General features: G+C 35.8%; 2 protein-coding genes across 2 annotated transcripts; one reads left to right on the top strand and one right to left on the bottom strand.

Annotated features, from left to right (window-relative positions):
• Positions 1–6,137: 6,137 nt before the first annotated feature.
• On the bottom strand, positions 6,138–7,036 carry LOC142541623 (heavy metal-associated isoprenylated plant protein 16). Its single transcript, XM_075648111.1, has 3 exons — positions 6,899–7,036; positions 6,739–6,817; positions 6,138–6,655 (listed from the first exon to the last, which is right to left on the bottom strand). Exons 1-3 carry the CDS (start codon positions 6,902–6,904, stop codon positions 6,321–6,323), a joined length of 420 nt encoding a protein of 139 aa, XP_075504226.1. The 5' UTR covers positions 6,905–7,036; the 3' UTR covers positions 6,138–6,320.
• A 5,713-nt stretch (positions 7,037–12,749) lies between these two features.
• Positions 12,750–13,748, top strand: LOC142541957 (uncharacterized). The gene has a single exon (XM_075648402.1). The coding sequence runs from the start codon at positions 12,750–12,752 to the stop codon at positions 13,746–13,748; it is 999 nt and encodes a 332-aa protein (XP_075504517.1).
• Positions 13,749–14,372: the final 624 nt, after the last annotated feature.

The raw sequence follows: 14,372 nt of genomic DNA on the forward strand, positions 1-14,372 counted from the left end.
GATTAGACTTGAGTTTCCCTAAACCACATACGTGTATGTTATTGTTTTCATATTTTTGTATGCTTTGTCTAAGTATGTTGATTTTATTGATGTATATAGAAGCAGTGAATAACAGATAGTTATTGAGTGTGAGTCACTGACAAAGGGGCTAGATTTTGACAGAACGATCACTAGCCCATTGCACCTTGTCAGAATAGGATTGGCAGACATGCCAAGTCTTTGGCAGATCTGCCAAGACACTGGACGTTTGGTGTATCGACGTGCTTAAGAGACAGAGCAGGTCCTTATTGCTGATAATTCGATACAGATCAGACCAAAGTCCAGAAATAGGAACGTACCGCCACCACGAACGGGAGGGTAGGTGGGAGACTTGTTACGTTCTTATTCAGACCGGGATCCCTAGATGAGAGATGAGTCGAGTCTGAGAGATTGAGTCAGAGTCTTAGAATCACAGAGTGTGATTCAGAGTCTATATTGATTCATATTTCTTATGTGATACATGTTCAGAGTATGAATTACTGTTTGATATCAATTTATGATTTCAGATTATGATACATGTCTTGATATCTATTTCATGCTTTTATATATGCTGTTATATGAAATGCATATATACATGATTTATACTGGGATTAAATTCTCACCGGAGTTATCCGGCTGTTATCTTGTTTGTATGTGTGCATGACAACAGGTGGGACAGTATCAGGGTCGAGAAGATGATGAGAGATCGAGATTAGAGTGGTGATTCCGGACTTTGATGTAGATAGGTTTCATTACTTGATTGTAGTAGTTGAACCTTAATTTGGAACTAGAATGCATGTTGTACAAAACTTGTAGTTTTATACTGTTTGTATATTAGATTAATCTCATTACGTTCCGCAGTTTAAAGAAAAAAATTTTATGGCCCTAATTACTTGATTAGTGAATTGATCCTAATAACGATTAAGAAGATAATTAACGTCCGGGTCCCCACAAAAAGTCTATAATAAATTCATTAACAAAAATATTTTAAATCTTCTATCTAACAAGCTAATGCGAAAAATAGATGTCCCTCGAGAGTGTACTGTCGAACTTGATCCACTCAAGCGTCAGCACCTCTTAATATCATCATCACCTACATCATTCAAATATAATGAGTCTAATGACTCATCACGTTCTAAACATGAGTATCAAATAATACATATACAATCACATGCATTGAAAATCATATTTTTATTCCAAATAACCTTTAAGCATAAATAAATCGTAAAGCTTTCAATTATTTATTATTTTAGGTGAAGTTTAATCCTTGAAAGTGACTAGCCTTTTATACTCTGTTCGAATGATCATGCTTAGCTCACCATTGCACATGGGGACGGGCACTAGGCACCAACGTAAAATAAAAATATGATCGTTGGCCCCCCTCTAGGGGCCTTGTCCCGTAAACGGGCTCCCTCTTGGCCTTTTCCCTCACGATATTCCCAAAAATCATATATCATGTCCTTTATGTCACAGTCAATTCACATCCCTCAAAATATTTTCTTTTCTTTTTAATCATAAAATATCGTGTCCTTTCCACATTTGAAAAATATCATTTTAACAGTAAAAATTGCACAACTTTATCATAAATAATAAAATCTCATAATTTCATTATAAACATTTTTAAAATATCATTTAGCATGTGTTATGATCCTTCGAGACACTGCCAACCCTATTCGTACTATGCAAGTGTAAAATGACTGTTTTGCCTTTTGAGGTAAAATTTCTCGATTTTGATTTTTTCCTTACTTTCATTAACTCTAGACCATCCCAAATAATTATTGAGCTTAAATTTGATTTTTTTAACATTTTTATGTAGCTTAAATTTGAGGCTTTTGATTTAATTTCTTAATTACTAATTCGTTGAGTGTTTAATTCTCGAATTAATTCAAACCTTAATATTTTAATCCCAAACTTTTATCATGAACTTTTCATACATAAATTACCCTCGTGAACCATGAACCGACACCCGTGGAGTATTTTTCGAGCCCTTTATTTTCCTCAACCAAAATTTCGAACCCTAGCCTATGCATACCTAGCCACGGCTCGATTTCTTCGAGCCACCACCGGACCATCATGGACCAGCCCCTCATCCGAGCCCCCTGGACCCTCACTGACCTAGCCTAACCCAGCGCACCGGCCCCTAGCCACAAAGACTAGCCCAGGCGCACGCTACCATCACTAACTGCGGCCTTCCATGTGTAATTATGAGTCTAGTCATGCTAGGACTCATTCTAATCTCAAACCACCGAGTCCACACACACCTATCCATCCCTACACCACCCTCTAGACTCTGCTGGACTAGCTTGGTCAGCACCACTCGAGCCGCATGCCCCTCACGAATAACACCAGCCACGTGCACCTTTCCTTCATCTTGCGGTTTGCCCTCCATCTGCATGCAGCAGTGTGCAGCCACCTTAGGACTCTTCCTAACCCATCAACACAGCCTTCACCGAGCCCCTGACCAGCCATGGTCGAGCACTGATGCACCACCCCTCATAGCCAAGCCCTAGGACTCATGCAAACCCATAAAACCCTAGGTTCTACCCTTCCACCATGCACAGCTCCTCCCATGATTGTACAACCCTCGTATTATCTCTTAAACGATGCCTTCCTATCCCTTTGACATCCTAAATTGGCAGCGTACTTGTTGAGCATCATAACATGTTCCTATATACGTAAAAACTTTCAAAACATTAAAAATAATCGTCAAACATTTAGCAATTTAAACTCCAATATTTTTCATGAAAAATAAACAAAACATGCATATTATGGATTAAATGATGCGTCAAGGTAATTTAGAAACGTGCCTTTGTGTTTTAGAACGCTTGAATATATGATCGTCAGCGTGGGTGCGCGAGGAAGAACGAACGTGTGACTAAGACTCCTTGTTTTCTCTTCTCCAACTTTTTGAATTTTAGTCTATGTGTTTTGTGTGAGTGATCGGCTGAATAGTGCACAAAAAGACCTAGGATTCTTTTTTATAGATTTTAATTTTCATGATAATTAGGCTTGGGTTTTGGGCCTTCAAATTAGGAGCAATTGGGCCTACTCATCCTAGGTAAATTAGGCCCAATAACACCTATTTAATTGTAAAATAAAAGTTTATAAAAATTAGTTTCCAAAAATAATATTTTGATCTTTTAAAAACTACTTGTTTGCCCAAAACTGGCTCCCCGTGTAAAATCGAGCTCGTCTCGTAAAATAATTTGAACTCTATCATTTTTAGCAAATTTTAATCATTTTTAATCATATTAAGAAGCCTTGAAAATATTTAGTGAAAAATATTTATTCTTGTCTTGGTCGTTCTCGGTCTCCTTTCCCCAGCCTATTATCGAATATTCGGATAAAATCTATAATTCTCATGAAATCATGCAATATATCATTTAATCATATTATATACATCATGCAAGCATTTAGAATCAATTAAATAAAATAATTAAGCAATTTAAATCATTTGCATGCAAGTGGTTTACGTGGGTTGGTTTTTCGGGCGTAGCACATGTCATGGTGTAGACCATATGGGGTCTAAGTCATGGTCCAGGAGGGCTCAAACACGGCTGGTCACGGCCTAGGGGTAGATCGAGGCGCAAGGGTCGAGATGAGTAGACTTGTGGCTTGCTTCGGGTGATCCTTGTATGTTCGGGTGCTTGGGACTGTAGGCGTGGGCTAGGTCAGTCCAGGAGGGTCTTGATGTGGGCTAGGTAGCGTTGGTTCGAGGTTGGTCCATGTTGGTTAGGCGTAAGGTCGAAGATTTGCCTCGGCAGTGCAACTAGGGTTAGGGTTACGAGTCCAGAATTTTCCAGTAAGTTGCAGCCGAGATTAGGGGGTTCAAAATAGCTGGAATTTGGTTGTTTACAGGCTGGTAGGGTGTGAATAAGTCATTGTTAAGATTTGGGAAAGTTTGGTTAAGTTTCGGGTTGATTCGGGTTAAAATCGGGACCCCGGTCCAAGTTTTAAAATGAATCGTAAAAGTTACGGGACGAGCCTGAGGTTACGTCTAAGAAATGATTATAAATATATTTTGAGGTGTTCTATTAATTTCGGTTGACTTCGGGTCGAAATTTTGAGTTCCAGGGGTAAAATGGTCGATTAGGGGTTCCACGGGCAAAACGATCATTTTGCACACGAGTCGAGTTAGCAGTCCAGGCAGTGCCTGATTTTAAGGAAATTTACATATATGCATGATGTTTATAAGTGATGAATATGATGATATGCTTTAAAGGATAAGAGTTAGTTGTAACTAATATGAACACGAATACGAACACGAACATGTAAGGCCAAGGCTTAGTGGATGGGTAATACTTTCGCTGATGTCCTCGCCGCCTGGTACTGTGGTTATATGTAGATGGATCCATCAACTAGAACTGATATGAAAGCCACAACTAATGATATGAATACAAATAAAGAAAATGAACAAGCATATGTTGAAATGATGAGATATGTTATGGACATGTTTATGCTTTAACACGTTATGTTTAAGCTCATGCTTTTAAGATTATGAAAGGTATTTTAATTACAATAGTTTTCATTGTTGCATGTTATGTATATGCATTTCCTATCACGGTTCATGTGTGTTGAGTCTTTAGACTCACTAGGTGTGATTGATGCAGGTGAGCATGATGATGTGGAGACTGGAGGCACTGAAGACTGAGTAGGCAGAGCTGGGTGTGGGCACGTTAACCCGAGGACCTTGCATTTTTCCGCATATTATGATCATGAGTCATGGGTGTAAAAAATATTTTAAATGTTTTTGCATCTCTTTATACGTTGATGATTTTGACAGACTTTGAGTTCTTTTAAAACAGTAGACTACGAGATTGATTTCGGTTTAGGATTTGATTAACTTTTTTTTCAGTGATTGGGAGACTTTTACAATGCATGATTGACTTCTTTTATTGCATGCATGTATTTGAGTATTTCCGAAAAGAGCTTTAAAAAAAATTAAGCAGTAGACGTTTCATATGGTGTTATACTTGATTGATAGATTTTATTTGGACTGATCGAGCTTGATCGGCTCTGCATGCGATTTTTTTTCTGTTTGAATCAAAGGACTTTATTTTCAAGTATACGTACAGTAGTTATGTTGTTTTGATTTTTTTTCGGGATGTCTTATATACGGGAAGATCATGCCGAAATTTCTGGAGGTCCAAACAGAAATTTTTAATTCGTTTTCGCTATTGACGCTAATAAATCGTGGTTGTTTGGTCATTACATGGTAATCAGGTGCCCTCACAGTTATATTGATGTTAACTTTGGTAAGATTTTAGAACTGGTTTTCCTGATATTTCTTGATTTTGTTCAAGTTATTTCCAGTTTTATCTCCATTGTAGCTTTGATGCATAATAATTCTGGTGTTTTTTATTTAGCTCAGCTAAATATTCGAAAAAATATAACCATGGTTTTTGTTTTGCAAAGCAGGATATGTTAGAAATGATAAACACTAGGCAGATTCGATCGAAGTCTGGAAAAAAATATGCACGTCTAGTTATAACTAGAGTTTTTGTTGTTGAAGACTTATTTTGGATCAAAATGTTCTGGATTATGGCACATTTATGTGTGCATCATTTTAGTTTTATTTTTGGGTTTAATTGTTTGAGGATGATTGTATGTATGTCTTTTAGTTTTTATTAGTTAATTAAATAGTTCATTGTATATAGATATATATAATAGAAAATGGTTTGCAAAATCAATATTCGCCAAAGACAACGATTTTTCAAAGAAGTGAAAAAAGTAACAATGGTTATAAAATGATGCAAAACTGATTTGTCAAAAAGGCCAAAGACATCGGTTTTTACCTGTTCTTAAAATTTTATCTTTTACTTGCAACAACGATTTTTATTCGTTGCGTAAACGTTGTTGTAAAATACAAACAACAACGTTTTTTATCCATTGGTAAACTGTTGTTGTAACTTGAAAAGAACAACGTTTGCGTTTTTCTTCTAGTGGCTTGAAATCATTTTACCTACTTTTTGATATCATTTCTGGCCCAGTAAAATCAATCATTAAAATCAACACGTATAATGGGAATTTTGTCATTTTTAATATTTTAGGGAGTTAAAGATAAATTTATGTTTGAGTTTAGAGATTTATCTCCAATTTACGCTGGAATCAAACCAATCTAAATAATTAATTAGTTATAACATCATATAACAATATTTGGAACAAATTTCGTAAAAGATTACTACTATGGATTAGATTGACATACATATTCACTTGGTGTTCCAGACGGGATCTTGACCCCTCACATCATATGCATTAGCATAAGTCCAATAGGAATCATAGTAACGATAACTGGATGGTGCTCATGCAAAGGACCAAACAGGAGCTTGACCCCTCACATCATATGCATTAGAATAATTCCTATAGGGATCATAATTCCAATAGGGATCATTGTAACGATAATTGAATGGTGCTCCTGGAAAGGGCCAAACACGAGGTGGCGGCGTCTGGTCGCGTTCCGGCGGCAGCTCGTCGGCCGCTTTCGGCGGCTCCTCCTTCTTCGCCTCGTCTACGCTTACGATGGCCGCATACGCCACCTTCTTTCTTATCAACTTCGTCAGAAACACCACGTCGATCCCATCTCCCACAACCTCCACTTGGTTCTTATCCGACCCCGTTATGGCCGCATATTCCACACCTATTTTATTTTACTTGTATACGTATCAAATGACAACAATCATGATAAAATAATTAGTTAATTACTGTATAATCGTGGCTTACCTGATACACCGACAGCAATTTTCAAGGCCTTGGAGCGAGATTTGAAGTCAGACATACACACTTCAATCACAATACTTTGCTGCAAACAAAAAAAAAAAAATTAGTAAAAATCTAATTCGAATTAAATAATAAATGGACATCAGTATTAAATTAATAGAACCTTCATTCTCCTGATTTGGTAGATATATGGAGTGGACTAGAAATGCACCAATCAGCCAAAGAGTGAAATGAAATAGTACGAGAGGAGGAGAGAAGAATATTCTCAAATTTTTTTTGCCGTATTAGAGAAGGAAGCAGAGACAATATTTATAGAACAGAATAAATGAATAAATAAAACTTTAGATAGGAATTATTAATTAATTTGAACGCGTAAAAGACGCTTTTTTTGAAAGTTTGAAGCATTACATCATCCATATGACGCGCAGCAGGACAAATGGAGGATCGTTCCAGGTGGATATTAAATTGATTTAAACAAGGTCATTGGTATTTAACTATTTTATAAAATTTCTCACTATTTTTCACTAATAGTAATAGTGACAATAAGCGTTTGTTACAATGATCATTCCCTTTTTTATCCTCCATTTTACCTCATTTTTCGAATTTTATCTCTGGTTTTTTTTCAAGTGTCACGAGTCAGTTCCTCGTTTTACGTAATTTTTATCAATTTAGTCTATTGTAAAATATGCGTAAAAAAAAAGCGCGTGTCATTATTATCGGATTAAGCTTATGAACAAAAGCTTACAAATAATCGATTAACTGGTAAGATGTCAAAGCAAATATAAGCATCAAGCGTGAATTTTTTAATTGAAATTCTGTTTCACATCTTTATCAAGAAATATGAACGAACTATCATAATAATTATTGATAGTTAACAAGCTCACATATTTATTATGAACATTAACTTGTGACCAAAAAACAGTGTGAAAAATTTCTTCTAAAGTATTGAAACCACATTGTAATGCAATAAAAGCATCGAGATTTTCAATAATTTTGATTATTCTGTCATGCATAGATGAAACTTTCAATTCTTCTCCAATTGACGCATATGATATTACCTTCAGCTAAAGATGTAGGAATATTACCCAAAACTCGACTCCCTCCAAGATGAGCTGTTGTTGAAACAGATCACATTAACATCAAAACTACAAACACTTTCTGATCCTTCACAATGTTTTTGGAGAACGTCCCAAGCGTCTTTGGCATATGTGCATTTGGTAATAAGGCTGAACATGTTGACATCAACAAAGGTAAAGATGACATTGAGTGTCTTTCAGTTGAAATTTGAGGTCTGAACCTCATCATTAGACCATGTACTCTCAGGTTTAACTCGGCTGTCACCATCTGCATCAACAATTCTAGGTGGTGACCAACCATCTAGAACCCGTTGCCAAGCTCTTTGCTTGGTGTATTTTATGTACGTCCTCATCTCGACTTTACAAAACGCATAATTCGATCCAACCAAAACCGGTGGTTTAAAGGCAGCACTTGAAGCCAATGCATCCATTTAGCTATCGTATGTTTCTTGTAAAAACAATAGTAAACCAGAATCAATCATCTAATATATCAAGAGTTGGCTCTGATACCACTTGAAAGGCTGTTGTTGATCATAAACGAACAGGAAATAAATTATGATGTATGTATAAGAAGTTAGTATTGTGCTCTGGTGTTGTCAACACCAGCATACAACATGCAGCGGAAATTAATTATTTAACACATATAAACTTTAATAACCAGAAAAAAATGAATTAAATTATGCACAAGTACGAATACTTGCACAATACCTCGTGACAAAAATTCACTAGAAAATATGTAAATTGTTTACACAAAACAATACTAGTGAAATTAGAACAACCAAATTCCTTGACACTCCAAGGAATTAAAATACATCAAAAACCCAAAACAAATACTAGATGCATAAAACAAAAATCGTATCGCTTAAAACAAACGAAACCATTCTTCACCTAACAATTCACGCAGTGTTGTTCTTGAGTGCCGTCAACACCAATCAGCAACACAAAAAGTATGTGAATCAATCACACAAACTCTTCACACGAAAAATTCAACTCTGAACTCTATGTATACTTAGAGAAACTCCAGCAGCTGCACACCGTTCATTTATGAATATTTCATATATATACTTCAACAATATCTTGATCTAATTATCTTCCTATAAAACCAATCCTACAAACATGAAAACAAGAGTTTAATTAAGAATATAACTCTATTTTAAATTAAAGATAAATACCAACGATACATTATCTAAAGATAAGTACCATAAATAAATTATCTAGGAATAAATATCATTATTAGATCAAGTCAAATTAGTCTAGAATTACAAAACCTTTAAATATAATATTTTCATATTATAAAATAACAAAATTAATTCGGAATACAATATTCCTTTCAATATTTTTTAACAATCGAGTTCCGAACTTGGATGAGGATAGTTTTTGAGTTTGGATATGGTTTCGAATCTCATCTTGATCAGTTTATTGTTCTATGTGGAGCATTATTGAGTAAAATTCCGAGTTATGATCGGTTCATATGTCGTTCTCAAAAATACGTAAAAGATTAGTGGTTGAATGTGAACATGATTTGAGGATTGGATTTATATATATAATTGCTAAAGACATTTGATATTGACACTTGGGAGGGATAGTTTCGTGTAACACATGTGAGGAAGATTAATGACCAATTTCAAATAAATTTTTAGGTGACTATCACTATGTAAAATAATATTTATTTTTCCGAGGGATCCCAAAATTTGCGTGTTTATGGAGTAAACCGGTGAATTTTTAGAGGTGAAATTTTATTTATTTTTAAATAAATATATAATTTAAATTATTTTGTTTAATAAATTTTAAATTAAATTTGTTTATTGAATGGATCAATGGCCCTCTCGCACCAATTGATTTGCTGTGTGATGCGACTTTTCAGGAACTTATCTTTGGTCACCTTCTACGTAATTGCTAGGAAATTTGAAAATGTTAGGAACTGCAAAAAAAATTTTATAACAAATATCACGTGGAAGTTGTTCCAAAAATTAACAATTACGTTGCTTTGGTTTCGATCTAATTAATATTGTTTTCTATTAAAATCGATAGCATGGAATATAATATATTAATAAAGTAAAGAAAATTCCCAAAAATATTATGAATTCCTTTAGATAGAGTTTTGAATTTATAAATAGTTAGACTTTGGTATTGTTCGATGAATTATTAGAAGAAGAAAAATGTGTATCTATGTGTGTGTGTTTTCGTAGAAAAATAAAATAAATAAGAGATCCGGTTGACCTCACTCCGGTTGACTCCATCTATGTCTTTTGGTTAAACACGGCTCTGCTAGATTTTTCTAATTGTGAAATTTCTAGATTCACATAGTAAAGTATTTGCTTTCCTCGACTGTGAAATTTCTAGATTCATAGAGTAAAGTATTTGCTTTCCTCGATTGTGAAATTTCTAGATTCATATAGTAAAGTATTTGCTTTCCTCGATTGTGAAATATCTATTATCAAACAAATAGATATTCCTAGACCAATCATTTTAATAAATGTAAGTAATAAATATAAGTTATTAAAATTTTATTATTGCCTAATTGTGTCTGTTTCTTAAGCCACAACATTAATAAAAAGACATAAATTTTCAAGAATTTTTCAGGAAGATAAAAACAAATGAAATGCCAAAATATAATGGCATTCAAATAGTTTTATCGTACGAGGTATATAATTTAATGATCATTTAAATTCATGACATTCTTTACATTTATTCTAAAAAATAAAACTCATCGTATGTCAATCGAAGAAAAAACAAAATGATGCCTAATATTCCATCAATTGTCTATTGAACACAAATGTTGCATGTTTTTGGTACAGAATGAGAAACCATATCAACAAAACAACTTTTCTGACCTTTCTTTTGAGATTTATTTAGTAGCATGGATACAGTGTTTTAATTTGCTGAAAACCCAACCATTTCTTCCAAAAGTGCCTTCACCTTGTACTGCTCATTTCTCATGAGCAAACATAGGATAAAAAAATTTTATATGGCACTGTCGGGAAGATATCGGAGTCCTTTCATTTCCGAAAACAAATGCTCTGCCTCCTTCATCGATCCTTCTTTGCAAAGAGCGCCTATTAATATGTTAAAGATGACAGCATTGGGCTGCAAACCGATGGAAGGAAACTCTTCGAAAATATTCATACCAATATCGAGTTTTCCATTCTCGCATACTCCATCGATGATGATATATAGCATGAGTTGCCAAATCAGGGTTGATGCCTTTATCTTTCATCGTGTGCAGTAATGCAAATGCATCATCAATTTGCTGAGTCTTGCACAAACCACTCAACAAGATATTATAGGTAAACACGTCAAGGAGGAACTTTCCTATATTGCATCTTCGAAAAGCTTCCAACCAGCATCAAATCTACCTTGATTAATTAATCCTTGTAAGTTGTAACATGGTTGTGTAAGTAATTGTTGAGTGCTCCAACAATAATACTACAAGTAATCATAGATCTTGTGAGCCGCCATCTCAACCGGTATACCTTTCCCCACTTTCCATCTGCCAAAACTGTATAAGCAACGGATCATCGAATTGTACATGATAGTATCGGGAGAAATGCCCTGCTCAAATCATTATACGCAAGAGCTGAAGAAGATCATCAATGATTCCATCTTTGCATAAAGAGTCATTATCATGTTATAAGCAACAACGTCAGGTTTCAAGTTTCCTTTTTCGACAATCCTAAGAAAATCACAAGCCACTGGAGTGTCACCGGTTTGCAATGCCCATCTATCAAAATATTAACCATAAATACAATTTATTAGATTTTAGTGAGCCCGAAAATCTATAGGTAAAAATTTATAAATATGTGATGTCTGAGCCACTTTATAAATCAAGTTGGATTTCATTTTCTTTGCATGCGCTTTCAATCCTATTCTACTCCTTGCGGGTATCCTTCAATCCTAAACCAATAAACAGCTGCAGCGATTTGTTGGGGTCTATGGGAAGCTCTTAGGGAAAGATTTGGTTTTCAAAATTTTTTGTCATGAAGTATTAAACACACTCCTCTTTATCCAATTAAAATAGAACTCAAAATAAGAACAATAACATACAATGCAAAAATTAATATGTTTAATATCAATAAATGATTGAATCAATAACTCAATATTCCCCGTCCAAGCAACTTTTAACACTTCAAATTTTTTTAAAAGCAAATTTTCAAAACAAAAAAATATGAATCGAGTTTTCTAAAAACGCAACCAAATGGAACTAAGTTTCTGGGTTATTATTTGATTCTCCGCACAAATGTTACTTGCATTTTGGTACAAACTCAGGAATCATATAAAGAAAATATTTTTTCCTACCTTCCTCCTGAGATTTATCAAGTAACATGGATATCGCAGTTGAATCTGCTGAAAATCCCATATTAACCATTTCAACCAAGAGTAACCTCACCTTGTAATGCACATTTCTCATAAGCAAACCTTGGATGAAAACATTATACGTGGCACTGTCAAGTAGCATCCACTCCTTTTCATTTCCGAAAACAAATGACCGGCCTCTTCGTCAATCATTCTTTGCAATGAGCCCCTATTAATATGCTACATATAATAGCATACAGCTGCAAACCGATAGACTGAAACTCTTTGAAAATATTCATATCAATATCGACTTTTCCATTCTTGCACAGTCTATCGATGAAAATAGCATAAAGTTGCCAAATCAGGATTGACAGTATTAAGATTAAAATATCCCAATAATCTTCTATTTCTAGAATATGTATATTCTGTATATATATATATCTCTGAATTGTAGCATAATATTAGCCACAATTTTGGTTTGTAAGAATATATATTACCTACGGGTGAATGAATAAGAGCAAGGGAATACCAATTCTATCATGGTATCAGAGCCCTAGCAGCCTAGCAAGCTCTTACCAAATTATTTTTTTCCTTTTTTATTCGATTTCTTCAGCCATCATAATCAGCTCTCCGATTCTTCTCATCATGGCCGACGATGGCAAAATCGATCCCAACTCTCCCTATTATCTTGGGTCTGGAGATCAACCTGGAAATATGATCACCCACGTGATCCTCTCTACTAAAAATTATATTGCCTGGGCTCGTGCAATTAAGCTGTCTTTGAAAGCTCGTCGAAAGTTTGTGTTTGTTGATGGGACAATCACCAAACCGACGGAGAAGAAGAAACAACTCGATTGGGACACTGTCAATTCTATGCTTGTCTCATGGATCACGCGGACTCCTGATCCGAAATTGGCCGCCTCCATTCCTTTTCAGGATGAAGCAAAACGCCTTTGGGATTATCTTGAGAAGCGTTTTTGCGTGGCCAACTGTCCTCGTCTTCAACAATTGAGGGCCGATATTACCAACTGTAGGCAAATTTCGAATATGTCTATTGATGATTATTATACTCATTTGATGGGATTGTATGATGAATTGGATCGTCTCAAGCCTCTCCATGCGTGTGAATGTGGTAATTGTACCTGTGATGTTGCTAGTCGATTCGCTGCGGATCGGGAGGAGGAGAAACTCCATCAATTTCTCATTGGCATTAACGATGAGTTATATGCAACGGTACGCTCTAATTTGTTGTCCACTTCTCCTTTACCTGATCTCGATCGTGTGTATCAAGCATGCCTACAGGAAGAAAAGTCTCGGGGTATTGCTCGAGATAGAGCGGACAAGGAGGAAATCCATGCGTTTGCTCTCCAAACTGCACAACCCAAGGCTCGTTTTACCCGTCTCGATAAATCCAAATTGTATTGTTCTGCTTGTAAGCGACCGGGTCATGATAAGGATTCTTGTTTCAAAATTCATGGATATCCGGATTGGTGGGAAGATCGGAACCGTGGAGTCCAAGGCCGTGCACGGCCCAACGCACAACCACCTCTTGCGGCTCCTAGAAATGCTCCTCGTGGTCGACGCAAAGCCGCGGCTGCCATGGTCGTGACTTCCAATGATGTGGCAGGTGGGGGGAGCGATTAAGTGGATTCATCTCATGAGTCTCCTGGCCTCTCTATGCATGGTTTAAAACCGGAACAGGTTCAGATTTTATTAAATATGATAAATAATCACCAACATGATCAGATGATGGGTGAGCTCTCTTCCTTTTCCTGGATTATTGATACTGGTACTTCTCACCATGTTACTGGCACTGAATCATGTTTGACAAACACTCATCATATTCCACAATGTTCTGTTGGGTTACCTAACAGCGCGCATGCCATTGCTACTAAGGCTGGCCGCGTTTTGTTGACTGATGGGTTGATACTTGAGAATGTTTTATTTGTACCACAGTTCCATTTCAACTTAATCTCGGTGTCACAACTAATTGATGATTCTAAATGTCTTTTACAATTCACTGATTCTTTATGTGCTATACAGGACCTACGCTCGGGGAGTGTGAATGGAGCCGGTCAACCTAAGGATGGACTCTATTATTTTTGGCGGATTCCTACAGTGTGTGTGGTAAGGGTTCCAGAGATTTCGGATTTTGAGTTGTGGCATCGTCGTCTGGGGCATCCGTCAGATAGAGTAGTCAAGTTAGTTCCGGCTATTTCTTCCAGTACATCTAGAAAGAAATTGAATAAACTATGTGATGTTTGTCCT

The sequence above is a fragment of the Primulina tabacum genome, chromosome 4, assembly GCF_025594145.1.
Source record: "Primulina tabacum isolate GXHZ01 chromosome 4, ASM2559414v2, whole genome shotgun sequence".
Taxonomy (NCBI): Eukaryota; Viridiplantae; Streptophyta; class Magnoliopsida; order Lamiales; family Gesneriaceae; genus Primulina; species Primulina tabacum.

Bases quoted from the DNA above. Each gene is read 5' to 3' on its own strand.
- LOC142541623 (XM_075648111.1), bottom strand. The intron at 6,656-6,738 runs GTAAGCCACGAT...AAAATAAAATAG, and splicing joins AATTGCTGTCGGTGTATCAG to GTGTGGAATATGCGGCCATA.
- LOC142541957 (XM_075648402.1), top strand. From the start codon at position 12,750: ATGGCCGACGATGGCAAAATCGATCCCAACTCTCCCTATTATCTTGGG.